Source organism: Bos grunniens, chromosome 20 (genome assembly GCF_055505025.1).
Source record: "Bos grunniens cultivar Pamir isolate PY7600 chromosome 20, Bosgru_T2T1.0, whole genome shotgun sequence".
Taxonomy (NCBI): Eukaryota; Metazoa; Chordata; class Mammalia; order Artiodactyla; family Bovidae; genus Bos; species Bos grunniens.
In genome coordinates, this window is record NC_141184.1 from 12530056 (window position 1) to 12557075 (window position 27020).

Consider the following 27020-nt stretch of genomic DNA (forward strand, 5'->3'; position numbering starts at 1 on the left):
TCTTCAACCCTGTGGACTGCAGCACGCCAGACTTCCCTGTCCATGACCATCTCCCCGAGCTTGCCCAAACTCATGTCTATCGAGTTGGTGATGCCATTCAGCCATCTCATCCTCTGATGTCCCCTTCTCCTCCTGCCTTCAATCTTTCCCAACATCGGGGTCTTTTCCAATGAGTCAGCTCTTCGCCAAAGTATTGGAGCTTCAGCATCAGTTTTTCCAATGAATACTCATGACTGATTTCCTTTAGGATTGACTGGTTTGACATCCCTCTTTGCTATCCAACAGAGGCTCAAGAGGTTTTTAATAACATAAAGTGTGTGTAAAAATCTGGACAGTGATAGCAGTATGTACCTAAAATCATTTTTCATTATATACTTTTCTAATTGTAAAACCAAAAATAACATTGTTGGAGAAGACTCTTGAGAGTCCCTTGGACTGCAAGGAGATCCAACCAGTCCATTCTGAAGGAGATCAGCCCTGGGATTTCTTTGGAAGGAATGATGCTAAAGCTGAAACTCCAGTACTTTGGCCACCTCATGCGAAGAGTTGACTCATTGGAAAAGACCCTGATGCTGGGAGGGATTGGGGGCAGGAGGAGAAGGGGATGACAGAGGATGAGATGGCTGAACAGCATCACTGACTCGATGGACCTGAGTTTGAGTGAACTCTAGGAGTTGGTGATGGACAGGGAGGCCTGGCGTGCTGCAATTCATGGGGTCGCAAAGAGTCGGACACGACTGAGCGACTGAACTGAACTGAACTGAGAATGCCATATACAAATATTCCATATAAATGTAGTACATATATGTGTATATATGTACTTTATAAATATGCAGGCACATAAATAAACACATATTTATGAATATTCACACCTATTTGATAAAAATATACTTCACACTGTAATTTTTACAAAAGTTGCTGATTATATCAAATGAATAGCTGAAATGCATCTGACTTGGGGATTTTTTTAATTTGTTTTTAACTCATTAAAAGTTCAGCACACAATATATTTAGCAACAAGAAAATGTGCATTTGGAACCTAACTGAAATAAATATATGAAAAAGAAATCATGGGCTCTCTTTCAAACACACACCAACATTTCCATTTCAATTTTACAGCAAACAGTTCTGATTACCATTTGGAAATATAGACCAATAAATAGGTAGGTAGAGAGCTGGAGAAGGCAATGGCACCCCACTCCAGTACTCTTTCCTGGAAACTCCCAAGGACGGAGGAGCCTGGTAGGCTGCAGTCCATGGGGTCACTAAAAGAGTCGGACACGACTGAGCGACTTCACTTTTACTTTTTACTTTCATGTATTGGAGAAGGAAATGGCAACCCACTCCAGTGTTCTTGCCTGGAGAATCCCAGGGACAGAGGCGCCTAGTGGGCTGCCGCCTATGGGGTCGCACAGAGTCGGACACGACTGAAGCGACTTAGCAGCAGCAGCAGCAGGTAGAGAGCTAAAAGGTAAAATAGTAGACATTTGAAAAAAAAAAAAAAATGGTCCCACATGTGATGGACGGATAGAAGCCAAGGACTCACCATCAGACCCAACGTAATAGTCAAACATGGAGTCGTTAGGCCCCGCGAGAGGCGGCAGGTCCAGGGCCAGCATCTCCCGGGAGCGCAGCCACTGCTCCACGCGGCGCCGGCCGTCCGGTTCCAGCACCGCCCCCACGCTCCACATCAGCGAGAAGACGTACAGTCTGCCTAGGTGCTCCGCCGTGACCTCTCCGCCTTGCTCCTGTGCGTGCAAGAAACTTTCCTTTTAATTACTTCATTCTCAAACCAAGACTTGGCTTTGATATCTTAATGAAAATCTCAGTAAAGATCTAAAAGGGATAACAGCTTTCTCCCCGCCCCCCCCCCAAAAAAACCAAGGAGGAAAAGATGAATAAAACTGGAGAACAAATTCAGAACTGATGCCTGGGAATATCAAGCAAGTTTCTGAAATAAATTTAGAATCCTTTTAGATGACTGTGAACCTGTGAACCCAAGTGATCAATACAAACCGTGCTTGCCAGAAAGAAAAACACCAATACAGTATATTAGCACATATATATGAAATTTAAAAAGATGGTAATGACGACCCTATATGTGAGAGCAAAGAGACACAGATATAAAGAATAGACTTTTGGACTCTGTGGGAGAAGGCAAGGATGGGATGATTTGAGAGAATAGCATTGAAACATGTATATTACTGTATGTGAAATAGATCACCAGTCCAAGTTCGATGTATGAAACAGGGCACTCAAAACTGGTGTACTGGGACAAACCAGAGGGATGGGAAAGGAAGGGAGGTGGGAGGGGGGTTTGGGATGGGGTCACATGTACACCTGTGGCTGATTCATGTCAGTGTATGGCAAAAGCCACCACAATATTGTAAAGTAATTAGCTTCCAATTAAAATAAACTAATTAAAAAAGAAAAAAAAAAAAAGAAATGCACACACACACACACACACAGCATTAATATGTGAAGTCCATGATTGAAACCTTCCCCTCCCCCTATGGTTCTAAGAATCAATTTCAAGTCTTGCACTCTGCAAAGTGTGGCTCAGCTAACAAGGGAGAAATTTCTAGAAAATTGAGGGATTTACCTTGGGAGGGATGAGGCCCTGGAGCATGTTGATGCTTTGCAGGACCACAAAGGTCTCCAGCATCTCCATCTGATGCTCCAAGTTCTGAATACTGAAGCGATACAGGTCTGGAAATGACTTGGTGTACAGCTGACGAAGAATTTCAGCTTCTTGAGGCAAACGTTTTTTAAGAAAACCCTGTTAGTGTTCAGATGAATGCATTCATTAAATTTATTGGCACACCAGAAAAATGATCTAGTTGAGGTACAAGAGTTTTTTAATATGAATTAACAATAATAATACCTAATGATTATATTGCACTTGTAATGTACCAGGCCTTGATAAAATTCTTTCATGTGTGACCTCATTTAATGTCAAAAAAATTCTATGAGATAGGGATGGTTATTATTCTTCTACAGATGAGGAAACTAAGGCCCAAGAAGTTTAAGTGACATGCCCAGGATCCCATAGCTTGTAGGTGTCAAGGCCATCCCCAACCCAGGGATCAAACCCACTCCGTTACAGGTGGATTCTTTACCAATGAGCCACCTGGGAAGTCCAATTCATTTGGAAAAAAACTGGTCCAGAGTCTGATTCTAGCATCTGTAAGTTCAGCTACACTACACCTAAGCTCAGGTCTTGAAGTCTAGATAAAAGGAAAAGTCTTACGCTCTTGGTTAAAATATGCTCGGAGAAAATGAGGAGACATATACATGGAAATAATTTAGAAAAAGAAAGAAGAATAAAAGATAAACAAAGGAAATCCATTCTCAGATTATTCAAAATGGGAGACAAAGATATATCATAATTTTACTTCTTCTAATCTAATTAATAACCAATGTAGAAAAAATATCAAAGAATACTCAGGAAAATGGAGAATTTAGTCATGTTGGAAAGCCAGTATTAGAAAATTGCATGTGATTCAGAACAAAATACCATTTAACACACAACAATATTTTCTTCAGATGAGGAAATTTCCCTTGGCATCAAGAAATCAGGTCATTCTTAGAGACTCTGAACAGAAGCAATAAAACAGCAATTCTCAGTTATCCATAATTTCATGGATTCAACATGATTGCACAATGACAAAAACAAAACAGCACTTTCAAGTTGATGGAAGCAGAAAATATACACAGAGCCAAGTAATCAGCATGACTCACAGAGGTTCATGGAGTCTCATGATCACAACTTCTCCATTGTCAGCCCTCCAATGACTCTTTCAGAGCTGCCCTGCCCTCCTCTAAACATTTCCAGTCAGAGATTTATGAGTCCTGCTTCTTGCTAACCATTTGTAAGCAAATTAGCATTAATATAAAAGTCTTATTCACCCTCAACATGGACAGAATATAATAGAAACTCATTTCATAAATAGCAAACTATAAATATTCATTAGCTAATTGTGTAAAAATATTTTCTAAAACCTTTGTAAATTTGAAGTATTTGGGAGAAAATCACAAATTCATTTTCACTTGGAGTTTGCTGTATACCTGGTCACCAAGCCTGAATCCACTGTGGTACTTTTTAAAAAACATTTAGAACACCTCTCTCCCCAGAGATTCTAATTTGATAGATTGAGATGTGACACAGTTATCTGTATTTTAAAGAAATGCCATTGGAGATTATTCTTGCAAAGCCAGAGTTGAGAACTCGTGTTCTAAATTTTCCTTGAAGGATGGATAATTTAATTGTGAAATCTGAAATTTTCAGAAGTATTTTTAATGACATATCCAACTGTACATCAGAATTACTTTTCTTTATAATCCCCTAATTTAAAAGATGTATTTGTAAGTTTTTAATCAAAATTATCTCCAAAAAACTTATTCAAATGAAAATAATAATTTGACCAACTGTGTCAAAAAAGATTGTACTGATGGCTCATTTAGTAAGCATTCTGCCTTATGTTATGGCATTTATTTAGTAAAATATATAAGTATGCAAGGCATTCAATTACAATCTTACCATAATCAATATATCTAACATATACTGGTAGTAATAACATAATATACCTTATCAGGAATTAAACAGAGATTATCTGAAATATTATTTCCAGGTGCAAACTTAAAACTAACATTATTACTATTGAGTCTTGTAAAAATTCTTTATATACAATTTTAATAAATTGTCTCCTTCAAGTTAATATTCTAAGACGGTTGCTTAAATTTTCCTTATTCATTTACAGTGTGGTAGGATTATTGATTCACCTAGGCCTTGCAATGATTCCTCAACCCGAGCTGAAGAACCCTGAGCACTGAAGAAATCTTTAAGGGACAACCAGGGCTGAAGGTCGCAAGAGCATTCAAGGATCTCCCATAAACATCAGCATTAAAATGCAATTACACCAGGAAGTCTGCAGGAAAATCAGTGCGCACTCTAAAGGAAGGCTCAAGGACCTATTTCCCTCTTTAATTACACCAAAAAAGATTCCAATCATACCTCAAGAATAGGGCTCCAATCAAGGATAGAAGAACTCATGAAAACCATCCCATTTCTTGAGACGGTAGCAGGCGAAGCGTTGTCAATGTTATGAGGTTCAAAAACAATCTTGCAGTTTGGAGCCATGGGAATCCGATCGCCATTGGCAAGGGTTAGTGTTTTGTTATCATCCAAAACGGAATTCAGATTTTCAATCCAGATGGCGTCTACTGGACCATCAAGAACTATCCAGATATGCTCCCCTAAAACATCCCACCAAGGGCAGGCGGAAGAGCATACAGACACATATATGCATATATACATAACTACTATGCTTGAAGAAATATCATAACAATGTAATTTTAATTAATTTTTAAATAAAGCTTTGACCTAAATGATTATCTTATTTCTTTGCATAGGGGTCTTCCAGTTCTTTATGTAGCAGCTGTTTAAAGCACACAATCAAAACAAAAAGTCATTTGTTCCCTGAAAAGATGCTCATTGAGCACCTTCTCTGTATCAGCATTGTTCCTGAGATAGGGTGATAAAAAAGACAACATCCTGCCCGTCACAGAGGTTGCTTTCTAAGGGGTAGAGATGACAAAGCAATATACAAAGAAATATGTAAGAAAGATTCAGCAGGATAAGAGGGTGGGGCATTTTAGATAAAGTAGTCCATGAAATATTTCTGGAGCAGAATAATGTGATGAAGAGATGTAGAACTAGGATTTTTCAGGCAGTGGCAATAGTAGTTGCAAAGGTCCTGAAGTAGGTAGAAGCTAAAGGGATCATGCTCCAGGAACAACAGGAAGTCAAACCTGGTTAGAAAGACAAGAAGGCAGAAAGGGATGTGAGTGATGTCAGAAAGACAGGCAGGGCTTCAGGAATCCATTCCGGTTGGCCCAGGCTGAGTTTGAGATGTTCAACAAGACAGCCCATAGAGCAGTTGAGTTGGGAATTCAAAGACTAGAGATTAAAATGTAGAGATCAGCTTAGAGATGGCATTGAGAGCCACGGACTGGGTAAGTTTCATCCAGATCATAAGTGTATAGATAAGAAGTCTGAGAACAGAGGCACTTGAACGTTCAGACTTCTGGGTCTGAACCAGGGTCTCCTACGCTGGTTCCTCCCTCTGGCCGACCTCTCAGTGAAGCAGAAGTAGAGGAAGGTACCCATGATGTCAAGTGCTGGAAGAGTTTGAAGGAGTGATCAGCTGTGCCAGACACTGCTGAGAGTGGGACCAGACTGAGAAGCGACAGCTTGTGTGTGACAAGGTGGAGGTTATGAGTGTCCCCAACAGAGCACTTTCTGAGGGACACTGGGCACAAAGACTAACAAACGTCAGGTCAGGAGATATTCGGAGGTAAAGACAGCAGCATAAGCAGAACACCCAACAGAAATGCCCTTGTAAATTTAGGTATTCGGTTTCACAGTTGCTCTTAATTTTTGAACCACTAGTTCTCTCTTACAAACCAGCACCATGACCAAGTCTGTAGTTCTAATTTTTATTTGTAACAACTATGCCGTACTCTGAGTCAAATGAAATGCTTAGAAAATCCTAATTATGCTTATTCAACTAGCAGTTTAAGGAAAATTGTGATCCGATCGCCAGAGTCCCTGTGAAAGTAAAAATGTATGTTGCCCTTTTTTAAAAGAGTTAAAAAAAAAAAAAAAAAAAAACACCTCTCTGAGTGCCTAATCTCTAAGTTAACACTTGCTCACTGGATCTGTGTGACACAGGATTACTAGAATAAGTCAGAAACAAAAGTGTATTTAATTCCCATAAAACAGCAGCAGTTTCTAATACACTAGAAATGAAGCATTTTCTTTTCTCTTTCACCATTGGTATTGGGTTGATCAATCACATTCCCTCAGAAAGATCTGTGGTGTCATCTTAAATGTTTTTCAACAGAACACTGTTTCCCAAGGCATGGACTCATGAAGTGAACCCAAATGTCTCCGCCCTCCTCCTGTATCCTCCTGTGTCCCTGCAATTGCTTTCACGGTGCTTTCTCCTACTCATTCAGGAGTGAGAGGAGAACTGATCATCACCTCCTCCATCTGAACTTATATTCTGGGACCACTGGGCTCAGTTTTCAGGGTCCCTAAGTAAGAAAATATTCAGAGTGAACCACTAGCCTTTAAGGAATTGGTTTAAACTAAAGCCAAACACACATGTCATCTAAAGAGAATGACGTATGATCAAAAACTTTCTTTTTGATACAATCTTCTTTCCTAAGAAGCTCATTTCCACCTATGATTTTACAGGAGAATTGGTTTTCTAAAGATAGGCCATACTGAGATGAGTACCATTTTTTAAATATTCAGTGAAAATAGTTATGGTGAAATCACTTGACTTAATACAATCAGTTTTCTTTAACAACTTTTGCTATTTCATTCTAAGATATCACAGGAATATAGAAATATTTTTTCAAAAGGAAAATAATTCCCTTTGTAACCCAAAAAAGGGAGGAGGTGGATATTTTAAATACATTAATCAATCATTTCTGTGTTTCAACATTCACAAATATCATACTGATTTATGACTTCTTGGTCTTGGATAAGATATTATATAGAAAATACAATGTTACTAATTTTATTTCTTTTTAATATTTATTTATTTGGCTGTGTTAGGTCTTTGTTGTGGCCCACAAGCTCAATTTCCCTCTGGTATGTGGGTTTTTAGTTCCCCAATGAGGGATCGAACCCGTGTTTCCTGCATTGGAAGATGGATTCTTAGCCACTGGACTACCAGGAAGTCCCCTACTAATTTTAAATAGCTACCAAGGCTTTTATTTAGAAGCATGTGTCAAAAATTATAGCTGTAATTCAGGGACTATGGTGGTCCAGTGGCTAAAACTCCTTGCTTTCACCCCAGGGGATAGAGGTTCAATCCTTGGTGGGAGAACTAAGATCTTGCATGCTGTGTGGTGCTACCAAAAAAAAAAGTATAAACTAATACTCTCTTTAGAGTCATGGATGTAGAAAACAAACTTATGGTTACCAGAGGTGAGGAGAGGAGGGATACATTGGGAGATTGGGCTGGACATACACACTGCTATATATAAAATAGATAACTAAGAAAAACCTGGTGTATAGCACAGGGAGCTCTACTCAATACTCTATAATGACCTATATGGAAAAGAATTTTTTAAAAAAAGAACTGGTACGTGTATATGGATAACTGATTTGCTTTGCTGTACACCTGAAACTAACACAAAACGGTAAACCAGCTTTACTCCAATAAAAATTTAAAAATAAAAAAATTACACTTGTAATTCATCTCCTACCTTTCTTAGCCCTCAATGTTTTCCTCCAAAGAGTAGAAAATATCCCATCGGTCCAATCATTTGTCGCCACATCAAGCCGACCGAACATCTGTGGGGCTGTAATCGCTTTAGGATTCATCCTCATTTCCCGATGTGGTTTTCCACAATCTATACCAAGTAAATCCAGATTTTAAACAACTCACATGTAGAATGAACCATCATTAGGCAACACTGCACCAGTTTGCAGTGTACTATCTGTCAGCAGATATTTAAAACATGAAAAATACAAAATTACATTGAAAATACATATCTTACTGCACCCCAAGTTATCATAATTATCCTCATTATATGTTATTGACCAAAGCACTTTTTTATCATCTGGAAAAGAAAATTGCATGTTACAAAAGGGGGGGAAATGATACCATGCTGGAATTGACGAAGGAATTAATGTAATCTGGAAGTGCTTCAAATGTCACAGCTCAAAATCTTTTGGTTTCTGGTCTACTAGGTTAAATCGTGGGTCCCTGATGGCTCAGACGGTAAAGAATCTGCCTACAATGCAGGAGACCTGGGTTCGATCCCTGGGTCAGGAAGATCTTCTGGATAAGGGAATGGCAACCCACTCCAGTATTCTTGCCTGCAGAATTCCATGGACAGAGGAGCCCGGTGGGCTACAGTCCATGGGATCATAAAGAGTCAGAAACAATTGAAGGACGAAGCGTGCATGCACACACTTTAAATCTTATATCTGAAATTCACTGCCTGATTCTCCTCATTAACAGCTTTCATTTGCTGAGATATGGTCTTGCTCATTTGGAAAAAATCAGCTAAATTAATGCGACAAAAATCAAGAATTATTTTTCTGTGGTCAACTTCAAAAAAGGTATGCAAATCTCTCAAACTCTGAAACTATTCTCAAGTAAGATGAATTCTGTACATAGGAGACTATAGATAGTAAGTTTTAAAAAATCAAATAAAAAGATTTAAAGTATATTATACATGGAATCTTAAAAAATGGTACAAGTGAACTTATTTGAAAAACAGAAATAGACTCAGAGACATATAAAACAAGTTTGTGGTTACCAAAGTAGACGGGCAGGGAGGGATAAATTAAGAGTTCAGGATTCAAATATACACATATATTTATACATATATGTAATAATCAACAAGGACCTACTGTATAGAACAAGGAGCTACATTTAATATCTTATCACTTCATGGCAAATAGATGGGGAAACAGTGGACACAGTGGCTGACTTTATTTTTCTGGGCTCCAAAATCACTGCAGATGGTGATTGCAGCCATGAAATTAAAAGACGCTTGCTCCTTGGAAGGAAAGTTATGACCAACTTAGCATACTAAAAAGCAGAGACATTACTTTGCCAACAAAGGTCCATCTAGTCAAGGCTATGGTTTTTCCAGTGGTCATGTATGGATGTGAGAGTTGGACTGTGAAGAAGGCTGAGCACTGAAGAATTGATGCTTTTGAACTGTGGTGTTGGAAAAGACTCTTGAGAGTCCCTTGGACTGCAAGGAGATACAACCAGTCCATCCTTAAGGAGGTCAGTCCTGGGTGTTCATTGGAGGGACTGATGTTGAAGCTGAAAATTCCAGTACTTTGGCCACCTGATGAGAAGAGCTGACTCATTGGAAAAGACCCTGATGCTGGGAGGGATTAAGGGCAGGAGGAGAAGAGGACGACAGAGGATGAGATGGTTGGATGGCATCACTGACTCTATGGACATGGGTTTGGGTGGACTCCAGGAGTTGGTGATGGACAGGAAGGCCTGGCGTGCTGTGGTTCATGGGGTCGCAAAGAGTCGGACACGACTGAGCGACTGAACTGAACTGAATAACCTATAATGGAGGAGAATCTAGAAAAGAATATATATACAATGGAATCACTTTGTATACATCTGAAACTAATACAATATGTAAATCAACCATATTTCAATAAAAAAATTTAAGATTTAAAATGCAAAATCATAAAAATAGAGGCTAAAATGTCACATATTATGTGAAAGATTGACAAACACAGGCACACAAGCATGGATATGCATACTGTCAAGGTGTTAAATTAAAACTTTTCTAGAAAATTAAATGATAATTCTCTTTTTCCAAAATCAGAAAAAGAGTCAGGGTTAATTATTTGCAATATTTTACAGTGCTGAAGCTCAACTTTGGCACAATGCAGGTTTTTCAATAAATGATATCCATAAGACTAGCAAAACTTTTTTTAAAAAATCTAATCACACTTTACAAAAGGCCAGCAAACTCTTCAGATGTCTGACAGCAGCATAGATGAAAACTGGACTTGGTCTGTTGCTCATATAAGAGAAACTATCACAAATTATTCCATTATTGTTGTAGGTTGAATTGTATCATTTTCATTTAAAATCCCATAATATTTTTATACGAGCACTGTAAGGAAAAAAAAAATGCTTGACTTTTCAAATGTTAGTTAAACTGATTCTTCTTAATTCTTTCCACCTTCCTGGACTCTGCCCCAGAGTAAGCATTCTTTTCTTGCTGTCCGCTCCTTAGGTCCTCCTTATGGAGAACCCTAGACGGCCCCTCCTGTCCACAGTCTGTGCTCTTCATGGCACAAAGGGCTAATCACACCATTCCTCAGCTCTACGGCTTCCCATCACCCACAGGATAAAATCTAAGAGTTCAGCTAAAGTTATAAAGCTTCTCATGCTGTGCCCTTGCTTCAAATTTGAGTTCCTCCAGAAGCAAAGCCTGAGATAAAGACAGGGGAACTGGGAGTTTGAATTTGGGTGAAAGACAGTGAAACAGAGAAGGAGAGAAAGCCAATAAAGAGCTTGTTGGTGAGCTGGCCACAGACGGAGTGTCCCTCTAGGAGACAGGAGGAGATGGACATTTGCCTTCCACTCTTTCCGCCATATTGGTTGAGGGTATGGCTGCCTCAGGAAAATAACATCCCACCCAATCCCTTCTTCCAGGCTGAGCCAATTCCCAGGAACTGGAAAGGAATAAGGCTGACAAACTCAGAGATACCACTGGTGTTTGGGGGAGAAACTGTCCAACGGTTGTATCTGTAGCAGGGGAGGGTCAAAGGGAGGTGGCCCTGGGCACCAATAGCATTGGTTACCCCTCCACATCTCCCCTCGCCCACCCCCACAACACAAATTACATCTTATCCATACCAGAGCACTTCCCCTGGTATGTCAGGCTTTCACCAGTCCCTTCTGTCTACTCAGCCCATTCATTCTGCTAAGAATACCTTTTATCCATCTGCTATTTAACCCTCAAACCTTAGATGAAGTAGCATCTGCTCTATAAGCCTTTCTAGAATTCCTTAGAAAGGTTCTGATCTCCTTTGCCTCTGCTCACACCATAGTTGTCCACATCTTCCCCACATCCAATCTTCTATGCTGAGTTCTAATTATCTGTGACACTTCACTTCACTGTAAACTCTTTCAAGACATGGCAATTTTTCTTTCATGCCTGCTTGGTGTTAGTTCTAGAAAGTCTTGTAGGTCTTTGTAGAACCATTCAACTTTGGCTTCATCAACATTAGTGGTTGGGGCATAGATTTGGATTACTGTGTTGTTTAATGCCTTGCCTTGGAAACAAACTGAGATCATTGGGGTTTTGAGACCGCACCAAAGTATTGCAAACTAAAACCAAGAACGAGTCAATAAACAGCAAGTAGTCTAATAATTTATTCATTTTTGCAAAGACCTTCTCCAAAGCCAGTGATGCCATATTGATTGAGTACATAGTTTAGATATATTATACATAATATATCTATGTCATTTAATATTTAGTACTCATTTTAAGACACTGGGGCTTCCCAGGTGGCTCAGTTGGTAAAGAATTTGCCCACAATGCAGGAGACCCAGGTTCAGTCCATGGGTCGGGAAGATCCCCTGAAGAAGGAAATGGCAACCCACATCAATACCCTTGTCTGGGAAATCCCATGGACAGAGGAGTCTGGTGGGCTACCCACTCTGGGAATGCAAGAATCAGACACAACTAAACCACCACCACCCCAACTCATTTTGCTCAGGTAACTGTACCCAGCACATTTGTAGTTTATTAAGAGAAGGCAGCTTCATACCAACAAAAGTATTATTAAGCATAGTTTAAGAGAGGGAATACATCATTTTAATGCTATATAAAGATCCCCAAACAGAATTTTAATAGCACACATGAAAATTACATGACGAAGTCCTGCAGGTGTGAAATCTCAGTTTTAGTGGAGGTAGGTGCTGGCTGAGAGTATAATCCTGTCTCAGTGTGATGACCCCCACGTAGAGTCCTATTGTACAGAATTCACTTCATCCTATGGTTGAGGAAACAGACTAAATCCAACATGTGCAGGACCCTAGAACAAATACACACCATCACTAGCAACCAATATCAGTGCACTGAGGCTCCAAAAGCTGACCAGAAACCCAGCCAAGCAGCTTTTCCCTGTGGAACAATGCATGGTGCATTCTAACAGCCAAAGTTCTGTGAAATTTTGGAACTTATCTGCCATGACCATTGTTGCCAATACTTTTAAGAAGAAAGTCATCAATGTTTCATAAGAACGAGAGAATACAAGGATAATTGTGAACAAGGCAATAGCCATTATGCTTAGATGACCCTGGGTTAGGGGCTTAGATATAAGGCTTAGGGACATCTGGAAATTAAGTGCACTGATTTCACTTCTCAAGAAAAATATCTGATTTGGGGCAGGAAATTAGTTTACAGTGAGGGTGGTTTTTCAGGACATACAATTTAAGAATCAGGTTTGGAATTATATTTATTGAGAGGTAGCACCTTATATCGGAGAAGGCAATGGCACCCCACTCCAGTACTCTTGCCTGGAAAATCCCATGGATGGAGGAGCCTGGAAGGCTGTAGTCCATGGGGTCGCTGAGGGTCGGACACAACTGACTGACTTCACTTTCACTTTTCTCTTTCATGCATTGGAGAAGGAAATGGCAACCCACTCCAGTGTTCTTGCCTGGAGAATCCCAGGGATGGGGAAGCGTGGTGGGCTGCCATCTATGGGGTTGCACAGAGTCGGACACGACTGAAGTGACTTAGCAATAGCATCTTATATTGGGGCTTCCCTGGTAGCTCAGCTGGTGAAGAATCTGCCTGCAATGCAGAAGACCCCAGTTTGATTCCTGGGTTGAGAAGGTCTCCTGGAGAAGGGATAGGCTACCCACTCCAGTCTTCTTGGGCTTCCTTGGTGGTTCAGCTGGTAAAGAATCCACCCGCAATGTGGGAGACCTGGATCTTATATGTCATATATTAAGCATCTTGCTGCTGCTGCTGCTAAGTTGCTTCAGTCGTGTCTGACTCCGTGCGACCCCATAGACGGCAGCCCACCAGGCTCCCCCGTCCCTGAGGTTCCCCAGGCAAGAACACTGGAGTGGGTTGCCATTTCCTTCTCCAATGTATGAAAGTGAAAAGCGAAAGTGAAGTCACTCAGCCATGTCCGACTCTTAGTGACCCCATGGACTGCAGCCTACCAGGCTCCTCTGCTCATGGGATTTTCCTGGCAAGAGTACTGGAGCATCTTATATTAAGTCATAATTGCAAAATGGTATGGTATGCTGGGAAAATTCTGGGTTTTACCTTAATGGGCTCTGACCTTAACTTAGAGTCTCATTATTTACCATCTTTTTGATGTTGAGTATTTCTAAAGTTGAATCTTGACTTTTTGTCCAAAATGGAGATAACAGTAGTCACATCTCAAGATCATTTTGAAAACTAAATGGCATAACATATGGAAAACATATAACACAGTCCATGAAATCACTTTAAAAAAAATGTTTGCATAATTCAGAAAATCCAAGATACAGAAACAATCTTGTGTCTGCCCATGAATGAATGAAAAAAGAAGATGTGGCACACATATGCAATGGAATATTGTTCATCCACAAAATATAAGAACATCATGCCATTTGTGAAAACATGGATGGACTTTGAGGATATCACGCTAAATGAAATAATTCAGACACAGAAAGACAGATACTGTGTGGTATCACTTATATGTGGCATCTAAAAAGTCAAGCTCAGAGAAACAGCTTCAGCAGAAGCTCCAATACTTTGGCTACCTGATGCAAAGAGATGACTCTTTGGAAAAGATGCTGATGCTGGGAAAGATTGGAGGCAGGAGGAGAAGGGGACAACAGAGGATGAGATGGCTGGATGCATCACCGACTCAATGAACATGAGTTTGAGCAAGCTCCAGGAGATAGTGAAAGTGAAAGTCGCTCTGTGCTGTCTGACTCTTTGCGACTCCATGGACTATACAGTCCATGGAATTCTCCAGGCCAGAATACTGGAGTGGGTAGCCTTTCCCTTCTCCAGGGGATTTTCCCAACCCAAGGATCGAACTCATGTCTCCCACATTGCAGGCGGATTCTTTACCAGCTGAGTCACAGGGAAGCCCAAGAATACTGGAGTAGGTAGCCTATCCCTTCTCCAGCAGATCTTCCCAACCTAGAAATCTAACCAGGGTCTCCTGCATTGCAGGCAGATTCTTTACCAACTGAGCTATTAGGGAATACCAGAGATAGTGAAGGAGAGGGAAACCTGTGTAGTCCATGGGGTCACAAAGAGTTGGACATGACTTAGTGACTGAACAACAACAACAGAGAAACAGATTGTGGAATTGTAGTTACAAGGGATGGAGATGGGGCATGGAGAGATATTGGAAAAGGGTACAAAATGCTAGTTATAAAATTAGCAAGTTTGGGCACCTAATGTATCAGCATGGTGATTATAGCTAATAATACTGTATCATACAAATATTCAAATATTTCTAAGAAACTATCAATAAATCTTAAATGCTGTCATCACAAAAAAGAAATGGTTATTATGTGATATGATGGAGGTGGTAACTAATGCTATGGTGACAATAATTTTGCAACATATATATGGATCAAATCAGCACACTGCACACCTTAAACTTATATATGTGTCAAAATAATATTTGAATAAAGCTGAAAATGGGGGTTCCCTGGCAGTCCAGTGGTTAGGACTCTGTGCTTCCAATGCAGGGAGCACAGTTTGATCCCTGATTAGGAAACTAAGATCCCACATGCCATGCAGCACAATCAAATTTAAATTTAAAATATAAGCTGGAAAAAAATGTTTTTCTCCTCTGGTCTATTAATGTACTGTGTTACCTCTAAAACATATCCAATATTCAAAAAAGTTGTATCTTACATGCTGCTGCTGCTGTTTAGTCGCTAAGTCATGTCTGACTCTTTTGCGACCCCATGCTATTCAACTCTAATATTGTTGCATGCATGCTCAGTCATCTCTGACTCTTTGCAACCCCATGGACTATGGCCCACCAGGCTCCTCTGTCCATGGGAGTTCCCAGACAAGAATATGGGAGTGGGTTGCCATTTCCTTCTCTAAGAGGTCTCCTCCTATAAAAATATGTTAATATGCATCTATATTTGCGTTCCTCTCGGAGCATTCACATGTCACAAAATTGTCCCAGGGTGGTGAGGCTTGACTGTCCCCTTACCTGTCAGGGCTCTCATCAAGGTATGGATGCAGGTGGTCTTCCCTGCCCCACTTGGCCCTAGGGTCATCATTCCATGCCGCACTCTCTGTGTTTCAAACAGCTGGATGACTTTCAGTTTCCAAGGAGGATGGTTGATTAAACCAGCTTCTTCAACCTGAAAACAAAACAAAATCCCCACATAAACAGCTATCAGGACTTATCGTTGTGTTCAAAATAAGTACAGACATGGAGCAAGGTTAAAGGCATGGGGAGTTATTATTAATACATATGGACGTGACAGTTTGGAAAGATGGAAAAAGTTCTCAAGGCAAACAGTAGTGATGTTTGCACAGTACAATGAATGTATTTAGTACCACTGAGCTCTACACTTAAAAAATAGTTTAAAAGGTATATTTAAGCAATGAGTTTTACTACAATAAAAAATATATACACCTAGACAAAAAGCAGGCTGAACATAATCAAAATGATATCCCAACCTAATCCATATCTGACTTAGGGAATTACAAACACTTATATTTACATGAATGTACACATTAGGAGCAACTTAAGAACAAAGGCTCAAATAGCAAAATTATTTTAGATGTTTAATTTAGAAGATACTATTTAGTATAAAAAGATCATTTCAAGCATACCAAGTTGACTGAAATTCCATACAACTGCCAAGCCATCTTTGTAAATCTAATGTATAGTTTTCATCTATCAAACAGATGTATGGAAGCTACTCAGTGAACCACTCTTCTAAATTTAAACTTCTATGAGCTTAATACAAATGATATCTTCATTTTACAGATAAGAAAACTGAGACACAAAGAAACTAAGTAATTTACCCAAGATTATTCATTGTAAAGTTATGGAGTAAGGATCTGACCCCAAGATTCAGCCCTATGGTTCATGCTCCTAACCATCATGCTTTGCTTAAATTCACTATAAATGATGCTTTTATTTTTACTTAAATAACTTTTGGATAGTATTTATGTATTATTTTATGCTATCTATTGACTCTTCATATTTCTCATATGCTACAAATTACAAATGTAAGTCACTTTATAAATTAGTTTATACTTAGCATTTTTAGGCAATGCTACAATTAAGTTGGCCATATGATGAAGAAGCCATTTGCAAAATGAATGATCACTTTTACCTGATTGGGAGATAAAGATTTTTATACACTGACTTTAAAGTCTCCCTGACTTTTAGGAAAGTCTCCCTAAAATACTTACAATATTTAATACTTAAAAATATTTAATTTTTATTACAAATACATTCAAAGAATTGAAATGCATTTTATAAATATGAGCTAGTCACTATTTCTATAAAACTTTTTTTTCCAAACGCTTTTTCATAGGAAAGGAAATTGAGGCACAAGATTTTCATGATTCATTTCCATCACTAGGAAGATTATAGGGCTTCTCAGGAGGTGCTAGTGGTAAAGAACCCACCTGCCAATGCAGATGTAAGGGACTTGGTTTCGATCCCTGGGGGGATAAGATCACCTGGAGGTGGCCATGGCAACCCACTCCAGTATCGGGCTGGAATCCCATGGACAGAAAAGCCTGGTGGGCTACAGTCCATAGAGTCACAAAAAGTCAGAGACGACTGAAGCCACTTGGCATAGCACAGCATAGGAAGATGATAAAAAGTTAAAGCTGCACGAAGTATCATGGAAAATCCAAACACCTCATGATACACTTAACATGATGGATCCCCCAAAGCCCAAGGAAGAAGTCACAAGTGATCCTTGGCCTGGGGGAAAAGATGGACAGCGAAGGAGCCACATGAGATCACTCCAAATGACTCTCAGTACAGGAGTCAGGACACCAAAGCAACAGGATAAACAAACACCAGGGTTGCAGAGAGAACCAAGCCTAGCACAGGTAAGGCAGCAGGCCGCACCCCCGGCCCCGGCCCATGCTGACCCACCACTTTTCACTGGGAATCTGGTGTGGAACGGTCTCCGTCAGTATCAGTGTCACTAGCACATGGCTAACGGTAGCTGAGCGAGACCCCTTGGCAGGAAAAATTCTATTAATGGTGTGTAATGGCTTCTCTTAAAACTGTAGTCGCAGCCTTGGTGTTGTTCTCAGAATCTGTAGATTTAGACCACACCAGCTCCACTTGATTCTCATGAAATTCGGATGAAAGGAACACATAGCTTGATGTCCTGTGAAACATGTTACCTGTCTACTAATTGCCATTTCCAATTCAGGGTAACCCGCCTTGTCCAGAAGAATATTTGGGAAGAGATCTTCAATCAAACTCAAAAATAAAGGTTCATCTTCATCAATCTCAAAAAGAAAAGAAGGGAAATCAGACCAGCTCTTTTGGCACAAGCACAGCAATATTAGGCAAACTGAAAATGAGTAATACATTTCAGATTACTTTATCACAGCCAGTAATAAATAAAATACCTCCACTGAAGTTGAGAGATATTTTCATCATGTTTCCCATGCATTAAAAATTAGTTTTTAAAAGGGAGGAAAGGTAGAGAAGAAGAGGGGAAAAAATAAGAAAATAGAAGGAAAGAAAATACTGCCTATGTGACAACTTTCTGTAAAACAACCAGTTTAGGGAGTTACTATATAACCTATAATTTCTTATTTAAATGAAAAAGAATTCTTCAAATGAAACACAGCAGCAAATTCATGAAATGAAATTTGTTTAATTCATACTTTTACTATGAAAAAATATATCGTCAGTATAGATATTGATTCACTGTATATAGATTCACTGATAACCAGATGATTGATTATCAGTCTCAACTGTGAAATCAAAGAATGTGAAATTCTACACACTTGCAAAATCTTACATACAATTTCCTGCCAAAGTCTACTTTAAAAAAGGTGGGATTATAGCTCTAAAACTCAAAAATTTCAAGGTAACTGGAAACTTAAGACGTAGATTTTTTTTAATCCATTTTCATTCTATTGGAATAGACATGTTAGACTAGATATGAGCCGCCACAGAAATTACTTCTGAAAAAATGTAATTTAAAGTCATGCTCTATGAAATTTAAAGTGCTTCATCTGATAATTAAGCATTTTAAATGAGATCTTTAAATAAATATTTCTAAATCTCATTTGCGCTTAAACTGAAATTTAAGCGGGTGGAACAGCTCCATCTGTGAACCTCACCAGTTTGGAAAGATTCATATCTCGCAGCACACGCATGACGATCGTGGACTCCGTATCTGTGGGGTTGGCTCTCTTGGCTGCTCCCAGGGTTCGCAGAACTGACAGAATATTACGCAGACCAAAGTCATAATGGACCTGAAGAATATGAAGAACACTGGGCTTATTTTCAAAATTAAGTTACCCATGGCAACTGTACAAATTTGACAGATGCATAATGAATAAATGCTGATTTTCCTTTTGAACACGTGTACAGATAGTAGAGCAATAAATCTTTTTTATCAATAACTTTTTCTTTTTAGGAAATGGAGAATACCCAGAAAAGCCCACTCCCCTGTGTCATCACTAATTTAAGCCCTTAGATCTGAAAACTATTGATAATAGACAGATCTTGACAGGGAGAAAGGAGTAAACTTCTTCATGGAAAATACAGGTTACCTTGAGCCCTTCTTAAGCCAATTATCCACAAGAAAATGTCCTCATATCTCAAAAACTAAAATTTCGAACCAGAATTAAACTGTGACCTCACTCATGACCATCATATAAGGTTAAAAGATAGGAATATCAAAGAGAAAAAAAAAAAAGTAGCTAAATTCCAAGATTACCCAAGTCAGTGAGTGAAGTTGTTCAGTCGTGTCCGACCCTTTGCGACCCTATGGACTGTAGCCTATGAGGCTCCTCCATCCACGGAATTTTCCAGACAAGAGTACTGGAGTGGGTTGCCATGTCCTTCTCCAGGGGATCTTCCCCACCCAAGGATCGAACCCCGGTCTCCCACATTGCAAGCAGATGCTTTTACCATCTGAGCCACCAGGGATGAAAGGGAGTAACAATAAGGACAAACTGGAAAGCCAAGCCCCCAGCTTTGTTGACCTCTTGACATCTATTTGTAAAAGTTCAATCACCCAAAATTTTAGCACATATAAAGCAAATAATTAAAAACCAATTCTCCAACCACCATAGGAAACAGTATCTCTGGCAATTCCTCAAAACTTTTTTAAATAGAACCACCATAGGATCCAGCAACCCCACTTGAGGGACTATATCCCAAAGAGTTGAAAGCAGAGTCTCAAAAAGATATTTGCACACCCATGTTCACAGCAACACTATTCACAACAGCCAAGAGGTGGGAGCAACCCAAAGGCCCATCGACAGATGAATGGATAAACAAAATGTGGCATATACAGAAACTGGAATGATATTCAATCATAAAAAGGAAGCAAGTACTATCACATGCTATACCATGAATGAAACTTGAGGACATTATACTAAGTTAAATAAACCAGTCACAAAAAGACAAATACCATGCAGTTCCATTTGTATAAGATATCTAAAGTAGTCAAATACATAGAAACAGAAAGTTCAGTGGTGGTTACCAGGGAAGGAGAGAGCGGAGTTTTTTAATGGGTATAGAGTTTCCATTTTGCAAGAGAAAAAAGCTATGGAGGTCTGTTTCACAACACTATTGAAATGTACACTCAAAAATGGTTAGGATGATAAGCTATAAAAATGTTACATTTTTTATTGTTATTCAGTTGCTAATGGCCTGGAGCACACCAGGCTTCTCTGTCCTCCACTGTCTCCTGGAGTTTGCTCACATTCATGCCCATTGAGCCAGTGATGCTATCTAACCACCTCATCCTCTGCTGCCCCCTTCGCCTTTTGCCTTCAATGACTGTATTTTTAATCATAATTTATAAAAACCTACAGAAAAAAACATTATCTGCTAACTGGAAGCTGGTTGCATCACTTAATACCAATCATCTGATGGATAGGGCACATAAAAATACTTAGATTGATCTCCTGCCTTCAAAGAGTTTAAGTTCTAATCCTCAATAAAAGAAACAAAACTGGAGCCTATTATACAAAGTGAAGTAAGCCAGAAAGAAAAACACCAATACAGTATACTAACGCATATATATGGAATTTAGAAAGACGGTAACAACAACCCTGTATGAGAGACAGCAAAAGAGACACAGATGTATAGAACAGTCTTTTGGACTCTGTGGAGGGGGGGATGATTTGGGAGAATGGCATTAGAACATGTATAATATCGTATAAGAAATGAATCGCCAGTCCAGGTTTGATGCAAGATACAAGAAGCTTGGGGCTGGTGCACTGGGATGACCCAGAGGGATGGTATGGGGAGGGAGGTGGGAGGAGGGTTCAGGATGGGGAACACGTGTATACCTGTGGCAGATTCATGTTGATATATGGCAAAACCAATACAATATTGTAAAGTAAAAAAATAATAAATAAATAAAGCTAAGAAGCATAAAAAAATAAATAAATATCTTTGTCTTTTAAAAAAAATAAAAGTATGTTACAAGGAAAAAAAAAGAAACATAAGCAAGCTTGCATAAAAGTAACAATGACTTGAAATTGTTGGTGGGTGGAATTAATTAAGGAAAGTTTTCCATAATAAGACTTAGTTAAATCTGCGGGCATGAAGCAAGATTCACAAGCTGTTGATCAAGGGCTAATTGTTTTGTACACATGGACTTGTATCATTTCCCAATGACCTTGTGAACAAGGGCAATAGGAATGAAGGAAACAGATGTGAAATTAGAGGAGAGGGCAGGAGTTAGTGATGTGGGAGTTTTTCTACATACAAGATACAGCACAGAAAGTAGAAGACAGAGTAAAGGGGACTTCCCAGGTGGCACAAGAGTAAAGAATCCACTTTCCAATGCAGGAGACTCAGGTTAGATCCCTGGGTTGGAAAGATCTGCTGGAGTAGGAAATGGCAACCAACTCCAGTATTCTTGCCTAAGAAGTCCCATGGACAAAGGAGTCTGGTGGGCTACAGTCCATGGTGTCGCAAAGAGTTGGACATGATTGAGTGGCTGAGCACAAGCAAAAGAAACTAAGGGTGTTTTGAGTGAGAACTGAATTTAGCTGAATCTGTGGGTGTAAGAAATAATTTAGATTCAAAGAAGTTTGAATTAGAGGTTCCTCAAAACCATGAGGACACACAACACTTTATGATAAATGTATAGGTGGGATAAAGAGCAAACAACAATATGCATATTTCTTTGTCTCTTAAATCAGTTCAGATAGTATTCACTTCATCTCTAGGCTATAAATATTAATTTCTTCAAATGTGCTTAATAAAACTATACATGAAAAATCATTTTTGCAATGATACCATTTTCTACTTTGTACCAGGAGCTACTTTCTCAACAACCCCAGTCTACAATTTTCTTGTTTTTTTAATTTTTATTTTATAGTGGAGTATAGTTGATTTACAATATTGTGTTAGTTTCAGGTATCCAGCAAAGTAATTCAGTTTTACATATATACATGTATCTATTCTTTTTCAGATTTTTTTCCCATATAGGTTATTACAGAATATTGAGTAGGGTTCCCTGTGCTATAGAGCAGGTCCTTATTTGTTATCTATTTTTCTATATAGTAGTATGTATATATGTTAATTCCAAACTCTTAAGGTATCCTTCCCCCCACTGTTCCCTTTTAATTACCATAAATTTGTTTTCTATGTCTGTTAAGTCTGTTTCTGCCTTATAAATTTGTTCATTTGTATAATTTTTTAGATTCCACATATAAGTGATATCATATGGTTTTGTCTTTCTCTCTCTGACCTAACTTGGTACAGTCATCTCTATGTCCATCCACGTTGCTATGAATGACATTATTTCATTATTTTTTATGACTCAACATCTTCATTGACTAGGCTAAAGCCTTTGCCTGTGTAGATCACCACAAACTGTGGAAAATTCTTAAAGAGATGGGAATACCAGACTACCTTACCTGCCTCCTATGAAACCTGTATGCAGGTCAAGAAGCAACAGTTAGAATCAGACATGGAAAAATAGACTGGTTCCAAATTGGGGAAAAAGTATGTCAAGGCTATATATTATCACTCTGCTTATTTAACTTCTATGCAGAGTACATCATGCAAAATGCCAGGCTGGATGAAGCACAAGCTGGAATCAAGATTTCCAGAAGAAATATCAATAACCTCAGATATGCAGATGACACCACCCTCATGGCAGAAAGCAAGAGGAACTAAAGCCTCTTGATGAAGATGAAAGTGGAGAGTGAAAAAGCTGGCTTAAAACTCAACATTCAAAAAACAAAGATCATAGCATCCTGTCCCATCAATTCATGGCAAATAGATGAAGAAACAATGGAAACAGTGACAGAATTTATTTTGGGGGGGCTCCAAACTCACTGTGGACAGTGACTGCACCATGAAATTAAAAGATGTTTGCTCCTTGGAAGAAAAGCAATGACAAAACTAGACAGCACATTAAAAAGCAGAGATTTTACTTTGCCAACAAAGGTCCATATAGTCAAAGCTATGGTTTTTCCAGTAGTCATGTACAGATGTCAGAGCTGGACAATAAAAAAGGCTGAGTGTCGAAGAATTGATACTTTCAAACTGCGGTCCTTGAGAAGACTCTTGAGAGTCCCTTGGCAGCAAGGAGATCAAACCAGTCAATCCTGAAGGAAATCAGTCCTGAATATTCATTGGAAGGACTGATGATGAAACTCCAATACTTTGGTCACCTGATGCAAAGAGCCAACTCATTGGAAAAGACCCTGATGCTGGGAAAAATTGAAGGCAGGAGGAGAAGGGGACAACAGAGGATGAGATGGTTGGATGGCATCACCAACTCAATGGACATGAGTTTGAGCAAACTCCGGGAGATGGGAAAGGACAGGGAAGCCTGGTGTGCTGCAGTCCATGGGGTCGCAAAGAGTGGGACACAACTGGGCAACTGAACAACAACAAATATTGCATTATACATATATATATGTACACTACATATTTCTCCATTCCTCTGTGAATGCACGTTTAGTTTGCTTCCATGCCTTGGCTACTGTAAATAGTGCTACAATGAACATTGGGGTACACGTATCTTTTCAAATTATGGATATATGCCCAGGAGTGGGATTGCTGGATCACATAGAAATTCTAGTTTTAGTTTTCTGAGGAATCTCCATACTGTTTTCCACAGTGGCTGCACCAACTTACATTCCCACAAACAACATAAGAAGCTTCCTTTTTCTCCATACCCTCTCCAGAACAGAATAAAAATGTTCATCACTCAGTCATACCCAACTCTTAGCGACCCCATCGACTGGAGCCTACCAGGCTCCTCCGTCCATGGGATTTTCCAGGCAAGAGTACTGGAATGGGGTGCCATTGCCTTCTCCAGCCTAAATACATAGGGACCTTCAGAATCTCACACCTGCTTAGAAAGCTGCTCCTCACACAACTTGTAGAGTGTAAAAAACTTCCTGGCCAAAACAATGTTGTCAATAAAGCCACAACTGGCCAGCTTCACCCTGATGATAATCTGCCGGTCAGGGACCATCATGGCCACGGAGCGGAAGTTAATCTTCAAGTTTTCGGGGAGTTCCTGCCGCCCAGCGTAGCCAGGATTCTGTACAGAAAATAAAACCGAAGGATGAATGATACAATCATGGGGTAACAAGTGCAATATATCAGCATAATATTAAAAGATTCATTATGCACATACAGCAAATCTGGAATGACAGCTGGAAAATTCATTTACATATCTCACTCTCCTTTTAACTGGAGAGACTAAGTCATGAGTTATTAATATGACTTCTGTTTATCACCAAAGGCTTTCAAATAGGAATGAAAATTACACTCCCAATCCCCATTCATGGAAAATAAATGACAGGACAAGAGAGAGACATGAAAACTGTGATCAGAAGGCTGAAGCTCAGTAGCTCTTCTTATGGTCCTTACCATGGTTAGAAAAAGCCCAAATTCAGGGTTCATAGTTACATTATCTCCATCAGTAAAAATAAAAGATTTTTTACGCTCCTTTTTACATGTCAGAATAATGGAAATCTGCTGGGCTGCAACGGAGAGAACTGGTAGATCGATACGGTTAAATTCATCAAAACAACCCCAGGATCCAGACTGTGCCAGTCCTTAGAAGGGAAATTAAATAGAAAAATCCAATTAGTACATCCAATTAGAAAGTCAAGAAAAAGAGCCTTATGCAACTGCCAAGACAAGCCAGAATTAAATTTGTTCAAACAAAAAGTTGAACAAATAGATCATATATTAAATGCCCCTGAAATAATTTGCAATGTAACACTTTTTAGCAATGCAAACACCCAACCTGCAGGGATAAAGGAACAGCACAAAGGCGAGTGATATTGACATTTGACCCACACAACACTGGAAAGATTCGGGTTTTTCCAAAAGTTTTATAAAGTTGGAAAATGACACTAAAATGCAGCCAGTTGTTGAAAAATAAATCTTAACAAGATAGTCCACCTTAGCTTACATTTTTCAGCGAATAAAAAAATATAACCCTCACCTTTAAAAATCCGTCCAAGTCCTCGGAAATCCATCTGATCTGAACAATTGAAAACCACGACGTATTTCCCAAGACACCGTCCCATATCTTTGGTCGTTTCTGTTTTTCCTGTTCCTGCAGGACCAGCGGGGGCACCCCCCATGCTCATGCCCAGAGCTTGAGCCAGTGTGATGTAACACCTGGAAGGATACAGGAACCACTAGAACCACACCACTGGCAGCTGAAAGAGGCCTCGGAGGCATCACAGTGACATGATATTCACACAAAATTTAAAAACGAAGATCCTGCCCATTGTCGCCACTTAACCTTTCCAGAACCTCACCCTAAAGTACACTTATGCTTAGGTATATTAACATGTGTTGAGGAAAAGGCAGTAGTCTAAGGTCAAACACATTTGAAAACTCTTAAAGATATTCAACAAGATTCCTTATGATAATGTATATTGACAATTTCCAGTTATGAAAAAGCATACATAGGATTTCCAAAAGTTATTTGGCAACTTTTTCACAACTACCTCCAACATCTAAACAAGAGTATTATAGGAAACAGGGCCTGGCTTCCCCGGTGGTTCAGAGGTAAAGAATCCACCTGCCAAAGAATCCACCTGCCAATACAGGAGATAGGAGTTCAATCCCTGGGTCAAGATCTCCTGGAGGAGGAAATGGCAACCCACTCCAGTACTCTCACCTGGAGAATTCCATGGACAGAGGAGCCTGGTGGGCTACAGTCCATGGGGTCACAAGGAGTCAGACATGACTGAGTGCACACACACCACACACACACACCACACACACCACACACAAAGTAGATTAATCCCTTTTTGAATCTAAGAATATATAATTTGACCAACATGAGAACCAATGATCACAGGAGATTTAAATCACACATTGCTAAATAATCACACCGTAAATTTATTTCTGGGAGCATCTACTAAACCTGCAAATATCTTCTGCTGTATCGTAAGGTACGATATTAACAAATAAAAGATTCTGGTGAGAGAATCAAGAATGCCTGTGAAGGAAAACAAAGGAACTGATAACTTGCCAATGAATCCTTCAGTTTCCCAGCATCATCCACCGCTGCAAAAGGAGGTAATCTACAACAGAATGCATCTGAGGGCTTTTTGATGGCCAAACTCAAAAGCTTTCATCTGGACTTGAAAAAATATTTCAAAGAAAATGAAGTGATTGTCCAGCAATAAAGCATGGGAATGAGCAGCGAGCACACCCACTGGAAACCCCTAGGGTCTCAACTTTATCAGATCTGGGTTCGTAAAAAGACAAGTAAATGACTCAGTCCTGAAGCAATAAATGAGCCTGGATTCACAGAAGGTAATGTGGATGTAAAACCAGAAGGATGCCTGATCTCATTTTGATTCTGCCTTTCAACCCAAGGTCTTATCTTTCCTCTTGAACTTTTGTTATCCCTTCAGAGCAGTCTCTGTAATAACAGCTAACATGATGTTATAATAGCTCTGACTGTTAGGGGATGCACACTGACTGAAACCGCCCACCCTGGCCAGGCACCATAGTAACCATTTTTGTGAGTTATTTTATGAAAGGAGGTCCTGGTAAGAAACAGGGAACTAATAAGCCCCCACCAATGAGAAGAGTTCGAGAAAGGTCAAAAGGAGACGCCATGTGTCTGACCACCTCTCAGAATCCTCCTCTCTGGAATCCATTTTGACTGAACAATGTGGACACCACCAGAAAGAACCCTGAGTCAGAATGATTGCTCAAAGACAACCCAAAAGCTAATCCCATCACCATAAAACTCAAGACTGTGAGCCAC

At 39.5% G+C, this 27020-nt stretch overlaps 1 protein-coding gene across 1 annotated transcript in view; it reads right to left on the minus strand.

Moving 5' to 3' along the window:
- Window positions 1-27020, minus strand: part of DNAH5 (dynein axonemal heavy chain 5) — a 330796-nt gene that overhangs the window by 135939 nt on the left and 167837 nt on the right. Inside the window, exons 36-45 of the mRNA XM_086361232.1 lie at window positions 25230-25408; window positions 24647-24834; window positions 24120-24314; window positions 18904-19038; window positions 17950-18057; window positions 15773-15926; window positions 8284-8430; window positions 5015-5256; window positions 2603-2779; window positions 1547-1748 (exon numbers count right to left, since the gene is read on the minus strand). Of these exons, the coding sequence (XP_086217358.1) occupies window positions 1547-1748; window positions 2603-2779; window positions 5015-5256; window positions 8284-8430; window positions 15773-15926; window positions 17950-18057; window positions 18904-19038; window positions 24120-24314; window positions 24647-24834; window positions 25230-25408 (1727 nt within the window). The remainder of the gene's footprint in view (window positions 1-1546; window positions 1749-2602; window positions 2780-5014; window positions 5257-8283; window positions 8431-15772; window positions 15927-17949; window positions 18058-18903; window positions 19039-24119; window positions 24315-24646; window positions 24835-25229; window positions 25409-27020) is intronic.